Genomic DNA, 21647 nt, shown 5'->3' with positions numbered 1-21647 from the left:
TATATATATATATATATATACACACATATATATATATATATATATATATATATATACACACACACACACACACACTCAATTGTGTCATTTTGATTTATTTATTTTATTATTATCTTTTAATATTTTTTTCATTTAGGTCTGTTTTGTTTTTTCTTCTCTTCAGTTGTTTTTGTGTTTTTCTCTACATGTCACTGTTTTCCTTTGTGTTTTCCTCTGTCTTATTTGGCCATACAATGACACCCAATGTACATATACAATATATATACAATACTGTCATTTTTGTGAAAAATCTAAATAAAGTTTAAAAGTTAAAAAAAAACAAAACAAAAAACAAAACAAAAATGTGTATCTCCTTAAATATTGATTAATTAAAAAATATTCTGTGTTAAATGATGAATGTTTTTTTAAAGAGACATGGAGTAAGGATAGGATCATGTACAGTGAACCTGTCATCATTAAAAAATGTACAAAGTGAAGAATTGCCACACGTGTGCAGTGCAGGAAAAACATGAACTGTCCTACTTGCAATAAACTAGTTCACATCCAAAGTTTTTCCAGCCACTTGGACTGTGGCACCACTGAGCTTGCACACAGAGGACGTCTGTAGATGAAGCCTTTCTTTTTTTAAAGACTATTTTTTGGGCTTTTTGCCTTTATTTTGGATAGGGACAGCTGAAGATATGACAGGAAAAGGAGTAGGGGGAATGACACGCAGCAAATGGGCCACAGGCGGGAATCAAACCAGCGACCACTGCAGAGGACTAACAGCCTCAGTACATGGGGCCAATGCTCTACCAACTGAGCTATTTGTTACTCTTCTGCTGCAGTGCAAATGAATAGCAATGCAGCAAAAGTGAGCTTCAAAAGGGCTACTTTGTACTCTGACTGTGTAGGAGTTTACCTCCAGTTGGACATAACCTGCTTACTGTACTTTATTCATCATAAAGAAGACGTCTGTCATTTCCCTTTTTTCTCCGTTTTTGTTCTCTGTGACTGTGCAGGGACGCCCTCAGGCCACAAACCTCGTATTGCTTTGTCTGGTTTCCTTTTTATTCTTTCTACTCTCTCATGATGCCCGCTGTGTGGTCTCAGCAGCGTCAGCTGGCTCAGTCCAACCTTTTAAAGCACATGAATGTGAGCTTAAGACAGTTGCCAGGCACTGAGGGATGAGTCTTTTATTCACAAAGAGGAAAATACTTCAAGGAAGGAATGACTGGGAAAAGTGGGACAGCAGAGATGACGTAGAAAAAAAGGGAAGTTATTAAAACTGGGAAAGATGTGATGTATAAAAATAAAAGTGGAATAGGGTTGGACGAGACAGAATATCAAGTTTTGGCAAGTGAAGTTGCTAAAAGCTGTTGCTAAAATTCACAGTCACTGTCAGGATGTGACCGACTAGCACTCACTGAAACAATACTGAGGAAGCATTTAGACTCAGAAAATGAGAGAGATTTTCATCTCAGCTGCAGAACAAACCCAGCAGATTAATAAGAATTAATATAAAGGGGTAATTATGAAAAAAGGACAATACTGCCGCAACTAACAAAATGAAGGAGACAATGAGCAAAAACATACACCTATAAATGGAAAGATAATGCTGTGCCGCTGTGGGTTGTCCTGTCCTATCCGCTCACTTAGTAGAGTAGTGTCCACCCCATGTACTGAGGCCTCAGCAGCAACATGGGTTTGATTTCAACCTGAGGCCAACCTACATGTTGTCCTCCTTCTGTCATTCCTTCTTTTCTTGTCTATCTTCAGTTGTACTATGTAGCAAAAAAAACAAAAAGCCATTAAAATCATTTTAGAGAAGATGTACAAACTTACTTCATTTTTTTGTGTTTTACCATGGTTACTGAGCAGGGATTTCTTTAAGCTGCAGTCATGGAACAGATCTCTCACTTAACTTAGCCAGGCTTTTCCTTTGTCCACATTGATGGAATACCCCTCTGGTAGGGAGCAGGATATGTTCTGAGTTTCAGATTAAATCAACTGTATAAACTGCTGCTCTTTAACCAGTTCTTTTCCTTACAAAGTTCTTTATAAGCAATATTGATTATACACTGAGGGAAGACATTAAAAATGAAAAGTTGCTGAGCTGTACATTCATAATAAAGCGTATAATGTAGAAACATAATGTTATGTAACAGTAACACAAACTGTATGCATCGCGCTGTCACAAGAACCTCCATTTGGTGATGCAGAGTAATTTTTTCCACATTTGCCTCAGGTCATATTAATGCTTTCAATTTACACAGTGTATCATCCACACACTAAAAGAACAATGAAGCAACTGCAGACACTACTACTACTATTTAAAGTCCATTTTGCATTGCTGATATTACAGCTCAGAACTTTGATTGGACAACTGATGAGTCTATCCTATCCTTTATCACGAAAAAAAAAAAAATCTTCAATCAGTTACATTCATTTTACTTTGATTTGGCCAAAAACTGAAGTGATCTGCTAGTCTCTGTCATCATGGGACAGTGTCAGACTGACAACATCATGTTTAATGTGCTGTATGTTTACGTTAGTTTAACTGTTTAGTGTGCAATTGTCATGTTAGAAATAAACGGCAGCATTAAGATCACATTCAGTCGATCAACTTTCTGCCAGCTTTCTTCTTCTCCTGCATTACTGGCAGCAACAGTGTTTCTTTGTTCTGTTTTCATATTTTTAACAGCTCTATATCATAACAACTTCTTCATTCTGACTGAAGTGGACAGCTTGTGATCGCTTCACTTTGTGCAGAAGAAGAGTCAAACGATGCATCAAACGCCCCTTTTTTAAAAAAACACAGGTGCATTCATTTACGGATGCTATTATTTACTATTATTTGAAATTTTTTAACATTATTATTATTCAGGTAATTTTGTTTTTAAGTAAACAGCTGTTCATATTGTTAGAAGTTTGATGGACATATTATTATAGCTGTAAAGATGATCAGAAACATCCTTCAACCATTACCCCCGGTAAATCAGTACTTTATGAAAGTATGTATGGTAAATATTCAGAGCCATGAGCATATTCTACATGAATAACTTCATGAATGATGTAAGAATTACAATGGTTTCAGTTAAGTGTTTTAGTAGTGGTTAGTGGTTAGTAAGTAAATGTATATTTTAAGTCCACTCCACATTCAATCACTTTTCTTATATCACAGAGGCTATTTTCCTTTTATACATTATATTATATTACATACAGTCTTGTAAAGAGTACTGAAAATCTACTCAAGTACTAGTACTGTTACATTACTAAAATAATACTCAATTACAAGTAAAAGAACTGGTATTTGAAAAATACTTAAGTAAATAACTCTGAAAGAACTCTGTTCTGTTCAGTGCTCACGGCCACCTCAGCTATTTTGTGCATTTTATAGTTAAAAATGCGATTAATCGATTAATAATTTATAATTTTTAGATTTCTTTCTTTTTTTCCCTCATTTTTACTTAAAGTTTCTTTATTGAACAAATGGCTCCACCAGACAAAACAGTTGCTGCCATTTCTGTTGATTAAATATCCATGAATACATTTTTAAATTTTCAACAGCATTTAATTGATTAATGATTCATTATTAACTTCCTCACTCCAAAAATGTGCTGCTGCAGTGTTTAGTTTTTCATCCATATGTCCTTGTTCTCATTGGCCCATTTGTGATCAGATCACCTGATAGGCTACAAAAATGCAGATAAAAAGTTTGGATATTAATTCAACTTGTACTTAGTACTCAATTATGATTTTAAAACTAACTAAGTAGATTACATGGTGTAATGCATACTTGAGTACAAGTAAAAGTACAGACTTGAATATCTACTCATGAAAGTACAAATAAAAATTATTTAATTACAGTAACTTGAATAATTGTAATTAGTTACTTCCATCCCTGATTACACACATTATATGTTTGGCTTCCTCGTAAGACATTTTCCTGGATTACTTAAACCTGGATTGGCCTAGATGAAACTCCTGAGCCTCCTCCTTAACCATCATGAAACGCATAGAACCAAGATGAACTAACCAGACTAGGTCAAGACTCATGTTCTCTTTTATCCTGGATTACTAAATTCTGCCTTTGTGAAATATTCACACCTGCTGGATAACTGCTATTTACTAGGGATTAATATTTTTCTCAAAAATGAGACTTTTTCTATCCCGAGAAAAGAGACCAATTTTCCTGGGAGTCCCGGGAAATTAACTTTTTTTAAAAGGCATAACTTCAGCTAAGTCCTGGTCATTTCAAGCAACACTAAACGCAACAAGAATTACACGTGTCCCTAATCTTACCTTTTTTGTGTACTATTTTGATCATTATTAAGGCAAAAGAACACAATTCATGTTATATCTTCGTCATATCTACTACTATTAGCAGGCCGTGTGGTGTTTTATTGGCACACAGCACATACATATCCATTGCATGTTTTATGACAGTAAGCTGTCAGACTATGTTTTCCTGAATATATTCTGTGTTTATAAAAGATGAACAAATAATGTTTTTTTTCCCATTTCCCAGAAAATACAGTGAAGGGAACGGGTCTTGATTAGATTTCCCAGGAATCCCGTTCCCCAGGACCTACTGAAAATGTACATTTTTCCACAGCACAACTGTCTGTGGTTGTCCATCTGACATAAAGTCCCACTGACTAAAGCAGTGTCTAATCACAGACACAGTCAACCTGCTTACTGAGAAAATGGCTCACTGTGGAGCATTAGTGACAAAATGCTGGCTTTTGTTTTAAATTCCTGTTGCTACTTTCGCACAAAGCCTCTGTCCGTTAGATTGTTTTATTCAATAGTTAAACATGTCAGTGTGAACGTATGTTTTCATGCAGTAGCCCTCTTCACTCAAGTCAATATAATACATTGTGTGAATAGCTCAGCTTCAGCACAGCTGTTAGGTGCATCATTGAACTTTGGAGAGAGCCAGGAGGCAATTTCACAAAAGCAGAATTCAGAAATCCAGAATAAGAGGAACAAGTGAGGCTTGACCTAGACTGGTCAATTCATCCTGGTTCTACATGTTTTATGATGGTATAGCCAGACTGAGGAGGTGCAACTAGGTCAAGCCAGGTTAAATAATTCAGGTTAATGTCTTCAGACTTCAGATTTACTGATGCTGAAATGGAAATGGAAGATGTGTCTTGTGCAGTTTAAACCCAATGAGCAACAGATACTAATGGAAGCTTATAAGGAAGTAAAACATATAACATATAAAAAAGAAAACATGACTGCTGTAAAATAAGAAAAGTGACTAAATACATGAGTGACCTAAAAATGAACCACTGCTCTTAAATAAAACCATTAGATTTTTTTAATAATATTGTTTGGGCTTTTTTAATGCCTTTAATGGACAGAACAGCTGAAGATATAACAGAAAATGGAGAGAGAGAGAGAGAGAGAGAGAGAGAGAGAGAGAGAGAGAGAGAGAGAGAGAGAGTGGGGGAATGACACAAAGCAAAGGGCCACAGGCAGGATTTGTACCCACGGCCGTTGCAAAGGACTCACAACCTCCGTACATGGGATGCATGCTCTATCAAAGGAGCTACCCAGGCGCCCCCAAATGATACAGATGCTACTGTATGTTCAGACTAACAGTGATAAGTTTATTCACACCAGTATGAATACTGCTTTACAAATTTTCACTTTTTTCTCTACATTTCTATACGCTGTTGTGTTGATGCATCAGGGGGTGACTGTGTAGCTCCAGCTGATTGGGGGAAAAAAATAAAAGGAGGAAAGAAATAAAACATTTTAAATAATGTTCAATAAACTGTTAAATATATACTATACAATGAAGAGTTATTTATCTCAGGCCAGCCAAGCTAGGCTAACTAAATCTTGACTGCAGCTCTGTGCCCTCTGACATTTTCAGTGCTACCCACCAAAATCCAAAATGCACTGGGTTAGTGTTTGGATTTTCAATCAAAATTAGAATTATGATGTAGAAATTATCATTACCTCTAATATCACAAATCATATCGCAATTGTAATATCAGGCAGGAATATCATCAGCCATGTGGATGTGCATGGAATCTTGCGGATGCAGTGCAACAGTCTGCTGTAATAAAACTTTGCCTTATTGTGTGTCTACACAAGGCAAACAAGACACAGATCCACTCTGTTCCAAAGCGCTACTAGAGGTCAAAATCCACTGGATGCCTTTCACACCAGTGTGTGACATGAAATGTATCTTGGGTAACTAAACTGATCTGTCAAATTGGTTATAGGGAAAAATGACAGTGAGTTATAAAAATTATTAGATGTGTGTATAAAATGAATACTAAGAAATAGGGATGTCCTGATCACATTTTTTTGCCCCCGAGTCTGAGTCCGAGTCATTTGATTTTGAGTATCTACTGATACCGAGTCCCGATCCGATACTTCAGCAATTCATTAATAAGAAGAAAAAAGAGATCACATCCACATTTCCACCATGCGAAATGCCCAATTTGCACACATTACAAGTGGCTGTTGCACTGCCTTCGCTGTCCAGTTTAAAATACCTCCAAACTGCAGACATTTTCACTGTCCCGAGGTGACACGTTTGCCCTGTGTTAGCCTACTAACTACCAGCTCACTACTATTATGTTGTCTGAATTCCCCGCCCATTTATGGTGTTGTTTCCATCTGTGCAACAATGAATACTGATGTTGTGGAACTTATTAAAATTAAAACTAAGCCACTGTCATTCCATTTGACAATCTCTTTGTACCTCAGGATGAATTTAAAACGTGAACATGGCCAAGCTTGTTGTTTTGTAAGGTTAAATCCGATAATTTCCACCCGATTCCGATCATTTCAAAAAAATCACGTGATCGGCCCCGATTTCCGATCACATTATCGGATCGGGACATTCCTACTAAGAAATATCCTGTAACACTGTCTGTTGTTGTTCTAGCTCTTTATTTACTTTCATTCCAAAGTCATCTTGGATCATTTCCTTGTAAAATCAGCTGCAATGTTGTGGTTATATAGTCCAACACTATAATAATAAGCTGCTAAAGTCAGAATTATTGTACATGAGGTCTTTCAGAAACTAATGACACTATGAATTTCATCTTGAATATTTATGACGGTTCATATTGCTCCGTCACATCTTTCAGTAGAATATTTTAATTGTTTACTGGTGTCAGTCACTTTACATCAATACATCTATAATCACGTGGAAGCAGCACTCATCAGGAGTGCAGTGATTTTATATTAAACAGGCTGTGTTTGGTTGCACGTGGGAGAAGTTTGCCTTGTGGCTTTCTGCCAGAAAGTCAGGTTGCATAGTATGAGGAGCAAAAAAGTACATGTAAGGAGCAGACTGTTTCACACAGAGTCCTGTGTGAATGCTGGCTTACTATTTTCAGACTTAGTTGACTTATTATTTTCAGTTTTTAGGGAGTATAAAAATGATGAATGCTGAGGACATCAAGTTTAGCAGACCAGCTGAATAGGCCTATTTGTGAGAATGACATATTTCGTTTTTGCGAGAATGCCCAAGAAGGACATACAGCTGATGGCCAGGTAATGTCCTGGACATTGGCACAACTTTAATTTTGGAACTATTTTTGAACCTGACAGGACACCTTGATTAGACATTCAGTGCCTGCTGGGTTATTTGACCACATTTGAGAGTTGAGATTCTGTGCATCAAGAGTAGCTACTGTCTTCTCAAAATTATGCTGGACGACTGAACCAGAATGCCTGTTTGGTAAACACCATTCCTCTGTCCTCGCTTATCCTCCTCACATCTTCGGCTTTAAGATGAGAGGAAGACACATGAGAGAGGGAAGTGACTACAATTACAACGGTATATCTCTTCACACATAATACAGACTTCAACTAGGGATGCACCAATTGACCGGCCAGAGACCAGTAACCGGCCGATTTTCAGCATGACCGGCCCTGACCAGAGACCGGCCGGTCACGGTCACATATCCAATCCTGTGCCAATCATTGTCACACACATGTGTTCTGCACAATGGTCACGTCATGCACGCAACAGACAAACTAACTGTGATGTCACACCTACCACAGCGCTGATCACAGCTACACACACTCAGACACATGCTTGCATGAAGTTGGTGTTAGCGAAAGATTCCAAGAACAGGATAAAAAGAAGACAGACAGTCAACAAGGAGACAGAGCAGATGACGATGTTACAAAACAGCTGTAAAATTTGTAGTTCTTCATTTTTCTAATGTTAGCCAGCAGCAGACTGCTGTTCACAGAGGGACAGTTAAAATCTCACCTCCTGTTCTGGCTGAAGAATAAACAACCTGTGTTGATGTGTCTCCTCAAACATTTTCTCATCCAGACTCATTTAACTTCTGCGTAGGGCTGGGCGGTATGACCCAAAATTCATATCACAGTATAAATTGAATCCCTTCATGGTAACGGTATATATCACGGTATAAATGTCTTGGTGTAAAACTTATAATGGAAGTGTTTCTGAATGGATTTTGTAGTCCCTTAGCAAAATTAAATTGATTTAAAAAACAACAACAACAAAAAAGCAAAGATATAATGTAATTTTTTGAGCATTTATTGTACAGAAGAACAACAGAAGTAAGGATAGTGCCTCAGAAGTACAAAAATTCTTACAAAAATAAAGTGGATATTGTAAACAGTACTTCAAGTAAGAGGGGTTTTCTATAAAGCAAATGGCAAAAACAGTGAAAAGGTTCTGTAATCCTGTAAAAGTCTGTAAAAAAAATACCTAAGTAAAGAATGTGAGTATTTTTTCCATCACAGCAGGTCAGTGATCAGTGTTTCAGTGACTCTCTGTGGTTCAGTGAATAGTGTTTTATTTATGGCAGCCCGCCACATTAAAAACATCGGCACCACGACATGATTTTCTATTTTTGCAGCCGCGCACCTTTTTCGGTCGTGTCAGAAGGTAACTCTTTATTTGCACAACTCTCGCAAGATTTGTTTCCGTTATTTCTACTAAAATACTCAAACTCACGTGATCTTTAGCGGGTCTAGGGTTCCCTTCTAGAGACGACCCTCTCTGTCTCTCTGTCAAACTAATGACAGCAGACTGTCTGTAAACAGCATGATGTTACACTCTGCAGTGTTTTACACAACGACTTTATTTGTGTGGACACCCAGGTTTGGTTTGTCACCAATTTTGGCATTTTTATTTTTTTAATCAGTCCGAGAGGATGACGGTATCAGTGATTGATTAGTTTCTGTTGTAATAAACTCCGTCATTAACAACAGTCTCCTCCACACACAGCTTCTCTGCAGTTGGTCTGTGCGTCTTCTGATCAGCTAAACCAGCGCCGGAAAGACTAGAAAAGTTGCACTTGTTAAAATAGAAGTGTCCCGTAAAAAATAAAATCTATTAATAATTCATTGGTTATAGGCCCGGGTCGTAGACTGACCCGGTGTTTGAGCCGAGCGCTACTCCACACATCTTGCAGATGACATTTTTCTGCTCAACATCCATTTCACACAGAGACAGGTGTGATGATGTCATCGACGGTATGACAGCAGAGCACAAATCTCTAACATGGCCAAATTGATATTGTTTCTACCGTCATACCGTGTATACCGCGCAGCCCTACTTCTGCGTCTGTTTTTCTCACTGCAAAGTTTTACTGCAGCAAACTGTTGCACCGCGTGTGCGAGATTCTATGATCTGGCGAGCTTGCATTCCCTCTATTCATAATCTTAATATAAAAATATAATAAGTCCTGGCTGTAACCTGCAGGACTTTGGAGAAAATGTAAAATAGTATTTAATGATTATTTAATAGTCAGTGTTTTACGTTCACTAGAGACATAGACAGGGATGTTGTGAATCAACCATAAACCACAATGTCCACAGTTTGAGTCCAGGAGCAGCTGCAGAGTTTGGATCTGTGGCTGCAACACACCTGTAATGGCTGCTCAACACTGACTGCTTCAACTATAAGTTTTATTATTACTGGATGCAGTAATGGTAGTGGTGCTGGTATTATTGATCTCCATGAATATTCTTGCTATTCTAATTATTATGATTATTGTCAGTATCATCACCACTACTGCTAACATTACTATTACTTTGAATCTTTTCTCCCCCCTTCTCTCCCTCTTTTTGTTCTGGCAGATGGCCCCCACCCTTAATAAAGAGCCTGGGTCTGTTCGAGGTTTCTGACTTAAAGGGAAGTTTTTCCTCACTAGCCACTGCAATGCTTGCTCTTGGTGGGGACAAATGGCTTTATAAAGAGTACGGTCTACACCTGCTCTATCTGAGAAGTGCCTTGAGTTAACTTTGTTATGATTTGGTGCCATACAAACAAATTTGAACTGAATTAAGCTAAATTAAATTCCCTACCATTTCTTTACTGTACTTTAATACAGACCTAAAATGGAAAAAACATATTACTTGTGTCCCTACCCAAAATACACTGACAAGTCACTGAAAATCCACATCAAACCATCCTGTAGCTGCTTTTATTGTCTGTGTTGTGTGTTGTAACTGTGCTAGAACTACATGTAAGTCAACAGTCTTCACAGCATTTTCATCCTCAATGACTCCACAGGGAAATGTGAGTATATTTTAAGTATTTCAGTTACTAATCAATCAATCAATCAATCAATCAATCAATCAATCAATCAATTAAACCTGTCATTCTTTGTGCCACATGGCACAAAAATGTATTTCTGACCCTGGCCAATCAATGAACATCCAGCTTTATGAGGGTCTCACCTGGTGTCCACCGTCGGTTGTCCTCTGTTACCATGTCCACACCATTTATGAGATTTTCCCAGAATTCCTCCAGGTTGTTAGACTCGGGCAAACGGCCTGATATCCCTGCTATGACTATCTCATCCATGCTGAATTACTGTAAACAGAGAGAGAGAGAGAGGGGTCAATGATAAGAGTGATATTTATTGTATTCAACCTGTAATAAATGGGATCCATGTTTTAAGGTTTATTGTCATTATAGAATAAAGGACTGCACAGTGAAATGCAATAATAATCCTGTACACCAGGGGTGTCAAACTCAATCACAGAAGGGGCCAAACTTTAAAACACAGTCTTAAGTCGGGGGCCAAACAGGATTAACATTTATTAAACTGTCTAAAACTGACTATGTTTTATTCAGAAATATGAATTTGAACAGCCAGACTGCAACAACCTTTTCCTCAATAAAATAAATAAGATTTAAAATATTTCTTTTTCTTCAACAATAACAAAGGAAAACAAGAATATTTCAGCTCAGAATATTTAAGCTCACATATCCAGGTGGGCGTTACATTTGAAAATGCTTGCTTTTTGTCTGCACACAAGATATTGTACAATTTAATCATGCAAACCCTCAATGACACTGCATTTGACATAAAAAAATGCTCATATAATAATATTACAAACCCATCAGTCCATCAGGTACAGATGAACATATTGACCTGCTCAATTTAACATTAAGGCCAAAACGCACTGAGAACTTCAACAGAAAAGTCAACTGTAGCTTCTATGGTACACTGCAGGCTTCAGATTTAAAATTTAACACCACAGAATCAGCAGTATTTTAGGAAAAGGTTAAACTGCACACTGACACACACTGAGGAGATGAAGAGGAGAGACAGTCTGGACTCTTCATCATGACTTACAATAATGCAGCAATTAAGTATTTAAAAGTACACAAATCAGACTTGGAGTAAAAAAAGCGCGCACCACAGTAGTATACATTAATATTATGATTCATGATCGTGAAAAGTTTTTTTATATCAAGTCGACACATCTGTTCATATTGACTCTCCCTCTCTCTCTCTCTCTGCTGTGGGTCAGCCTTATTTTTACTTTCACCTGGTTCCAGGTGGAGCTGCAGCTCCATCAGCACTCGCTCATCTCCCTCCTCATATACTTCTGTTTTTTTACACTGAGTCAGTTGCTTAAACAGACGAGCCTGTTTACATTGTCATTTGACAGAAGCTTGCATCTTCACGACTGCGAGCTGATTTATTTCTGGAGTTGCGCAGTAGCTGTCGCAGTGCATTGAGGGATTTGTAGTATGAGTGGTGGGAGTGCTGTTTACCAACGGGTCATTCATAATAGACACATGAAATTATCTCGCGGACCGTATATAATTGAATCGCGGGCTGGATGTGGCCTGCAGGCCTTGAGTTTGACACATATGCTGTACACACTACAGGAGCAAGGGATAAGTTTCTCTACTACAGATCAACACTGTGCCTTGATAAAACCTTTGCAGCCCCTCAACTACAGCTGATATTTAGAATGGACACCGTCTCTCTAATCAAAACAAACACCATACTGCCAACCCATGCGTGTGCATTTGACAGCCCTGTAGGACTCAAAAATATATTTGCATGTGACGTAATGCTTGGTGGTGGCTAAAACAAAAATAATTCTATTTGGGACTGGTCATTAGTTAAGGTCAGGCCCTACATTAAAATTACAAGTAAAAGATTTAGCAGTTGGAATAAGTTAAGACTTTCATAGTGAAATGTGAAATTTGGCAGTAATTGAACAGTGTGTTCATCATGTTTCATTGCTGAAGCATATGTAATTGTGTTGGCATTGACTGGCAGGTTTGGAGATGAGGAGTCCCTCTGAGCACGCATGAAAGAGCACTTTGAGCAGACAATGTAGTCTGCTGATAGACCAGTGTGTACATGATTGAGCAGATCTATCTTGTACTGTGTGTATGTGTGTGTGTATATCTTGGGCTTTGTTCCTTGTTTCTAGGCCAAGCATTTTCGTGTCAGCAGGGCCAGACCTGTAAACCAATGAGCTGGCAGCTTGGGACAGAGCTCCTCTAAATTAAACCACCATGTCACTATCACAATGTAGAGCAGCCAAGATGGCTTTCGACACCCTCACAACATCCTGTATAAACTCAGAATGAACCTCATGCCGACTGAAGGTCGGGTTTAGTATTTTAGTCCACACACTGCTGGGTTTCACAGGAAAACGGGGTTGCAGAATCTCCCAAACAACTGAAGTGAATGATGACCAGTTTTCAAATGAAATAAATAAATAAGTAAATGCCTCCATATTGCCCGTCTGAGAGATGTGCTGGCCTACACATCAGATTCTACAGACATAAGGAAATATCTTTGTAGGGCTGGAACTAATGATTATTTTCACTATCAATTAATCTGTCAATTATTTTTATGATTAAATGTTTAGTTGTGTGGTCCATTAAATATCAGAAATGGTGGGAAAAAAAACCAATCCTGTCACAATCTTGCTGAAAAATCAGTCCAAACATGACATACAACCATGCGTTTAACCTATCTTCACGTTTGGATCTATTTTTCAACTAGTGATCAATCTGATAATATTTATGTATGTCTATGTGCTCCCCCATACCACTCATCTGGTGTAGTCCCTGTTTCCTAAAGCCCCAACATGCCAAGTAGACAAAAAAAAATATACACCATGTTTTTAGCCTGTATCTTCACTGCAGATCCTTAACTTGGAGCCACATTCACATGCACAGTGTCTGAACTGGGTGTGTGTGTTGTGACAGTGTGCAAATGGCAAGTTCGGACTTAAGGAGACTTGGATTACACCAGATGAGCAGTATGGGGGAATTTTATGTTTTATTTCCACTTGTTTTTTATGTTTTAAAACTGGTCAACATTCACTTCCATTGTTTGGGAGATTCTGCAACACTATTTTCCTGTTAAACTCCAGCAGCAATAGGCATGAGGGTGAGTAGGTAATGAGTGAATTTTCATTTTTGGGTGGACTATCCCTTTAATAATATAATACTTTTTTACTAATCAATTAGTTGCTTCATCCATAAAATGTCAGAAAATATTGATCATTTCCCAAAGTCCAAGATGTTGTTATCAAATGTTTTGTTTTGTCTACAACTCAAAGATATTCTGTTTACTGTCAGAAGGGAGCAAAGAAACCAGGAAATAACCACATTTATGAAGCTGAAATTAGAGAATGTGGACAGTCAAAAAAACAAAAAAAACAAAAAGAAAGATCCAAACTGATCGGACTGACCGAATCGATTATCAAAATAATTGCCAAGTAATTTCATAGCTGGCAACTAATCGATTAACCAACAAATCATTGCTGTTCAACATCATTTGGTACAGAGCGCTGTTAAAATCAGACCTTTAATAAGATTTTCAATTAAAATAAGAATAATGATGTACAAGTTATCATTCCCTCCAATATTGCATATCATATCACAATATCAGTAAAAATAATTGCAATTAGAAAAACTGCTGATTCACATTCATTTCAGACTGCAGATAGAGAAGAACACTCCCACATTCTCCTCTCATCTGGACAGTGTTTAATCACAGGATAAAGACGATCATGCAAAAGAACTCTGCACTGATTTGCAAAGACACGTCCATCTAGGGGACAAGTGAGAGACCCATTTTCATTTTCTGTTGGACTAATCAACTAAATCAACGTAATGCTGTTTCTGTCTTGGTAATCCACATCAGCACAGACAATGCATACCAATTTGAGTAAAACAACAACAGAAAGTAGACAAACAAGTCAGTTGCACAATGCAGAATAATGTGGCAGAATGAGGGGTGTAATACTGCAGTGATCATGTCTATCCTGTTCAATATAATTATTGATTTATGATTATTATAACTGATTTTTTAAAATACTTTTCTTTACTTCTCATGCACATTGCCATCTAATTAACCTTTGTATATTTACTGTATGAATATAAAGTAATACAATGGACAGCTTCACTATTTACTGTTTTAAAATGCAGAACAGCTGTTACAAATGCTTTCAAATTAAATTATACCACAATACAGTACACTGCTGTATATAAAATTTAACTTACTGCAGTGTTGCTACTGGATCTTGTTGGCTTGTTTTTGGCCGTTTGTTCTAAGCTTCAAGGAGACTATATTGTTTTTTGAGAGAAAATGTCATGTCATGATTTCAATATACCAGCCTAAGGTAGCAGCTGGAAGCAGACAGGTCACTGCTTGGCAAAGTGAAAAAAATGTTCAACTACTTGCTGTGAATTTGCAAAACCTTGCAATTTTGTTCATTCAACACAAATTTTTCACAAATTTGATCAGTCATCATAGCTTCCTGCAGGTCTACCAATCATAGCAGTCCCCCATGCAAATGTTATGCAAATATGTTTCAATGTTTTTTGTTTTTTTGTGGTTTTATTCACACTGGAACAAAATTTGCGATTTTTCCCCCAGTATTCAAGCGCTCTACAATCTTTTAGAAAAGCATTAGGACAATAGGGAAATACGGCATTTTAGGCAGGATGTTTTATAAAGACAAAAAGACAACCTAACTCGCATTCTGGGTTTTTCCCTACATATTAACCCACCCGTGATTCAGTTTTCACAGCAGCAGAGAAGCTGCGTGTGGAGGAGACTGTTGTTAATGACGGAGTTTATTACAACAGAAACTAACGTGATGGTTAATGACATCGACACCAACCAGATGCACTTATAAAATTAAACAACCATATAAGGAGGCCTATACATAAAACAGGAGAGTCTGTGTTTCACTATGAGAAACTTTCAGACCTTCTCACAGCAGAGTGAACAGGTGAGGGAGGAGAGGAGGACAGACTGATCACTAATCAATCACTGATACTGTCATCCTCTCGGACTGATTAAAAAAATAAAAATGACAAAATTGGTGACAAACCAAACCTGGGTGTCCACACAAATAAAGTCTTTTTGTGAAACACTGCAGAGTGTAACATCGTGCTGTTTACAGACAGTCTGCTGTCTGTAGTTTGACAAAGAGACAGAGAGGGTCGTGTCTAGAAGGGGAACCCTAGACCCGCTAAAGATTGCACGAGTTTGATTATTAGTAGAAATAACGAACACAAATCTCGCTAGAGTTGTGCAAATAAAGAGTTACCTTCTAGACACGACCAAAAAAGGTGCATAGCTCCAAAATAGAAAATCATGTCTCGGTGTCGATGTTTTTAATGTGGCGGGCTGCCATAAATAAAACACTATTCATTGATCCACAGAGAGTCACTGAAACACTGATCACTGACCTGCTGTGATGGAAAAAATACTCTGATTCTTTATTTAAGTAAAATCACTAATACCACAATGTAAAAATACCTAATTACAATTTAAAAAATTTGCATGTTATTGTTTCCATTTTTGAAAAATCAACATTTTTATTGCTGTTGTTGTACTTTAATGGTATTCTTATTGTTATTTTTTGATGACTAATTACAGACCTGCAAACTCATAAGAGGAGAAAAAGGTGGCATGTTGGTAAACCAGTCCCCTGTCCTCTGGGGTTCTGGGAGCGTCTGTCCTGCTCCAGAAGAAAAATGTTGTGATTTTAACATGTGAACAAAACATTCTGGTGACTGTTTCAGTTGAAAGAGTTAGTTCCATCTTCTGTTTGTGGTTTCTGCAGACATTACTACCTTTACTTTTACCTGAAAAAAGTAAAAAATTAAGTAAAAACAGTAAAAGTAAAGTTACTTTACTGAGTATATTCACTTTAGCAATTTACCAATTTACCATTGTTCTTAAATAAAGCAAAAGTAATGTAACAGAAAAACAGAACGTGCAGAACACGCAATATTTCTTATCTGATTACTCGATTAATCAGCAGAATAATCGATAGATTATGCTTTAATTTTACTGGTCTGGCCCACTTGAGATCAAATTGGTCTGTATGTGGCCCCTGAACCAAAATGAGTTTGACACCCCTGGTCTAAATGAATTATTTATTTATTTAGGACTGATTCTGCTCCAAGGTTTTTGATCCATATTAGCAGCTGGATGCTGTAACTGTGGTCACTATGAGCAGTTTTCACTCTATTACTTCTTTTGTGCTATGTAAATGAATCAAATACAGGCCATGAGAGTCATGTGAACCCATGTAGAAGGAGGATAGCCACAGTATGACAGGCTGTCCTGGTCCTCTCCGTGACTCAGTAGCTGAAGGGATTTGGACTCCAGGATACACTGGCCTGGGATTAGACATAGGACCTTCAGTACAATATCTAGCCTTACCTGACCCAGATCACATACTAACACCCGGCATATGACTGCAGGTATAAGTAGTCTATACGTGGCTGCAAGCTGAGCTGGTCAACATGTATACTGTACAGTTACTCAGCACCCAATAAACTGTATCTGCCTCAAAACAGACTCGTGCTGTGCTCATCATCACTCAAGGATGACTGCATTGTCTTCTACAATTATCATTCTGTTCCCATCAGCCCTGATATTCTGGATATTTAACTGCTTAGCTCATCCAGCACCACCCAACAAGACCTGACTTGTCACATAACCTGATGGAAAGAACCAGAAGGTGGGAACACAGTGATGACAAATGAGAAACTCATTAATAAATCTGCAGGTATATGGTCCTTTCCTCTGTGAAGAGGACAAACTTGTTCCTCAGTTGCACAGTTGAAACCAGTTCCTTTCACTTCCAGATGAGTTTCTCTTTTTTGCAGAATCACTGCAAGGACAAAGCTCTATGAAAACACATCCCTTAAAGTAGGGCTGGGCAAAATATCAATACATATAGATATCATGATATGAAACTAGATAGTCTTAGATTTAAGATATCGTTGGATGGTGATAAATCATAGGTGTTGTCTTTTCCTGGTTTTAAAAGCTGCATTATATTAAAAGTGAAATATAATTTTATGAACTTACCAGACTGTTCTAGCTGTTCTATAAGTTGCCTTTACCCACTCAATTATTATATATACAGTGTTTATCAAAAATCTCATTGTGATAATATTTTGTGAAAGCACCAACAAACTTCCCTTCAATATAGTGACAAAGCATATTTTCAAAAATAGAATTTGATTTAGTCAATATCTTCCAGCTCTACTTTACTGTTGGCTAGTTTAATTTACAGCAATGCATCATATCCCCATAAGATCCTCACCATTTAAGAATTTACATTATGTTATTTTAGAGAAAAGGTGTGTTGAGAAGTTTGGGTCAGGCCTTATTTCTCACATATTTCACAGGCTCACGTTGTGTTCAGGCTTTACTATATTTATTTATTTACTTTATTTTCCCCTCCAATTTAGTAATTCAAATTCCCTGCATGTATTGTCCCTGTCACTGAAAACTCCTTTCATTTTGCAAATTACCACAATTTATACACCACATGCTATTTAAAACATTTCTTAGTTAATTATGATTAGTTAGTATTACACTACATGAGGCTCGTGGACCAGCCTAGGGGTCTGCAACCAAAAAATTATATATTTTCTTTTAACATTTTGATTTTCACTCATCATTGTTGTAAGTCTACACTATAAAAATGAAAAAGTTGAGAAAACTCAAACTTAAAGGCAACACTGAAATAAATTTTCAAGTTCTGAGCCCAACTCAAAGTCCTCAGTTTAGATAAAATTTTACTCACTACAAATCTTTTGTTGAGATAACTAATTTTCCTTTTTTGATAACAAAGAAGAAAAATGTATTTAAAAATTAGAGAGTAAATCCATTTAAGTGAAAGTTAATGATACTCATAATGTAATATTTTCAATTAAAACCATCTTATTTTCTGGCATCAAAATAGTGACAAATCAGATTCAGAGCTCACTGTGACCAAATTTTGAAATGCATCTTTTTTTAAGTTTCTAAAACCCAAAGAAAAACCATCAGAATTATAGCAACAATTATCTTAACTAAAGATAACCTGAAGGTCATCAAAACTTTTCAAAGTCCATTTCAAAGTTCAAGTTTGAGGTGGGTTCAAAACTCAAAAATGTATTGCAGTACCTTGCCTTTAAACTTTGAGTTGTCTCAACTATTTTTTTTACAGTATAAACTGATTCATATTTTAACTGTAAAAATATGTTGCCTATATGCCAAAAATATTTTGTCACCTAAATACTGATGGTGGCTAGTTTTCTTGAATCTCCATGAGATAGCTATGGATGCCAAATCAAAAAAAAAGTTGCCAGGCAAAAGAAAGAATATGATAGTTGTGGGTCCACACAGATTTATTTTTAAAAAAAAATCGCATTTTTTATCATAAAGGTTGCAGACCACAGGAGTAGCCAGTCTGGCTGCCGGTTTCTTTTCATTACCACCTCCATACCACACACACACAGCTAATTCCACAACCATGTGAGAAAACTACACTGAATTTACTTGTGTCTTTGTGTCATTATTCATTTCTTTGTATAACTCAGCCATGTTGTAGCCAGACATTATTGTGCCTGTTAGTCACTACAGGATCGACTGCCAAGATACTTTTTCATCTCATCCAGCAGCCAGGCCTGACAGCAACACACAACAAGTAAAAGCCACCTTCAAGTCAATGGAGGAAACAGTGAGTCCACAATCTGAAAGACTTATTCTACCCCCCATAGACTGGCGAATGGGAATAGGAGTTTGTAAAGTCTCAGGTGGCTGGTCGCCTCAGTGACCTTAAGTCCTTATGCCATGCTGCTGTGAGGTGTTAATCATGGCCTCCCATCTGTGTCTCATTCCTGTGACAAGCTGCCAGAAGGACAGCATGCAGAGCAGCATCTGACTGCAATGTCATTATGATGATAACAACAGATCACTCGCATTATTATTATCGTGTTATTCACTCCATACAGCACAGTGACCAGCACAGCTTAAAATCTTAATCGGGCCTGAAAAGTTGAGCCCGAAAAGGCCCAAGCCCAACAAAATTCTGTCCAAACCCGACCTGAACCTGTCTCTCATTAGCATATTTCAGCCCAAACCCGATTATAGCCGTACATTTTTATTAACAAGCTTCCCTCTGTATATACCAAATAGAAATGGAATGGAAGAAAATGGTAAAAAAAAAAAAAAAAAAAAATTGGGGAAAAAAATACTACTGACAATAATAATAATAATAATAATAATAATAATAATAATAATAATAATAAAATTATGATGACGATGATACAGCTGAATCTCTAGGCTCATGAAATATGCGAGGAGTACAGCCCAGCCTGGCCCGGCCTGGCCCGACCCAAACCCATCGGGTCCTGTTGGGTTCGGCACATATTTCAGGTCTTAGACTTACAATTGGATTTGACAGCAGTTTCCTTTACACTGGCAGGTTTATCTGATGGAGGGTCCGACTTACAAAGGTCAAATGGCCGATAAATAAGATACTGAATCTGAAAGCACGATAGCTTCTTCAAATCTGTTTGGGCAACGATGCAGAGGCATTATTGGATCCACCCTTTATAGACAGCTGAGCTGTAATTCACAGCATTTTACTGGATAGTAGCATTTATATCAGCAAGCGTTATCACCTGAGTGCAGTAAAGGCGGAACTGTCCTGACCTACGCACTCATTAAAACAAACGCACCAATCTTAGTTAATTTGGGGGGCAATTTAAGGTGGCCTTTATCGTCAGCAACGCGTTCTATCTCATAATACAATGCATAATATTTTGAGAATAAGCAACATGAGAACGACTGCAAAATGGTTTTGAATGTGATCCACCTACATCGAGAATCTCCATCAAGAGGAAGCAGACAACCATTAATAAAAGTTATCATTCATGGAAATAAGAGCGACATGATGATACAGCAGGAAAGCGAGCCTAATGCAGAAGTTTACTACCTACACGATGAAGAAAAAACGTCAATTAATAGTTAATGAAAAGTGTCCCTTCTTTACACTGAGCACACAACAGTAATTAACTGCTGTTCATCCCTATCCAGGTAATAAAGCCACGCGGTGGGGAGTGACGCGACAGATATTAGCCGTTAGGACTTACCTGAGTCGCACAGACTGGTTTGATGTCCTCGTAAAATCACGTTTTCGAACCGCTTCGTGAGACGTTAGCGTGTGTTTGGCATGTATTGCTTATTTCCCGTTAGATGTCCAATGATGGTCCACGGCAGTGTCTGTCTTACAGCCGCCGCAGAGAGGAACGTCTGTCTCTTTTGCTTCCTTGTCTATAAACTTATCGTTAGCTTCTGTCCTTCTTTGACTCTTTTTTTCTCGGATGAATTTAAATGTCTCACATTGTGCCTGGCCACGCCACATGGGCTGACAGCTTGGCTTGGCCGCGCAGTCCAATGAGAAAAGAGGTAGGGCTCTCGGATCCAGCCAGTGATGGAGTAATTCGTTGAACGCCCACACAGTCACCAAGAGAAAAAAAGCAAAATGTTGAGACGGGGTTACTGTAGTTCAAACTCACTCTCTCTGCCCCCACCGAAGCTCCGCCCCGCCATCCGAGGCCGTGGCCGAGGCCCGGGCAGCCAAAACAACGCGGCACGTTCATCTGCACCAGAGATAACAGAGAGAGTGTGGTTGGTCATATATCGATATTATAGCGCGAAATGGATTTTTGGATGTGATCTGGCTATATCGTGATACGACATAAGTGTTGTATTTTTTCTGGCTTTAAAAGCTGCATTACACTAAACCGATGTGGAACTGTCCAGGCTGCATAGCCCAAAAATATTAAGATATTATTTATAGGGGATATTGCCTAGTGTATATATATGTATATGTGTATATCATCTGAGTCTACATACAGACACAACAGGGAGACCAAAAGTTGTAATATAAAGGATAAAAAAAAAAAAAATCTAGTCCATCTTTCAAGGGTTATGCATTTTAGCAGCTTTTTTGTTTGTATGCTATTGTTTGATAAAAGCAATCAGCAGAGAACTGTGAACAGACTCTTGTCACGTGTGTGTGTACATATATATATATATATATATATATATATATATACATATATATGT

General features: G+C 37.7%; 1 protein-coding gene across 1 annotated transcript in view; it reads right to left on the bottom strand.

Moving 5' to 3' along the window:
* Positions 1 to 20882, bottom strand: part of fasn (fatty acid synthase) — a 72424-nt gene extending 51542 nt beyond the window's left edge. The window contains exons 1-2 of the mRNA XM_084740472.1: positions 20669 to 20882; positions 10684 to 10819 (exon numbers count right to left, since the gene is read on the bottom strand). Of these exons, the coding sequence (XP_084596598.1) occupies positions 10684 to 10810 (127 nt within the window). The 5' untranslated portion in view covers positions 10811 to 10819; positions 20669 to 20882. The remainder of the gene's footprint in view (positions 1 to 10683; positions 10820 to 20668) is intronic.
* Between the last annotated feature and the right edge of the window lie 765 nt (positions 20883 to 21647).

Source organism: Lutjanus erythropterus, chromosome 17, assembly GCF_056507025.1.
Source record: "Lutjanus erythropterus isolate fLutEry1 chromosome 17, fLutEry1.hap2, whole genome shotgun sequence".
Taxonomy (NCBI): domain Eukaryota; kingdom Metazoa; phylum Chordata; class Actinopteri; order Lutjaniformes; family Lutjanidae; genus Lutjanus; species Lutjanus erythropterus.
Note: the sequence above shows the minus strand (reverse complement) of the source record. Positions and strands in the feature narration are given on the sequence as shown.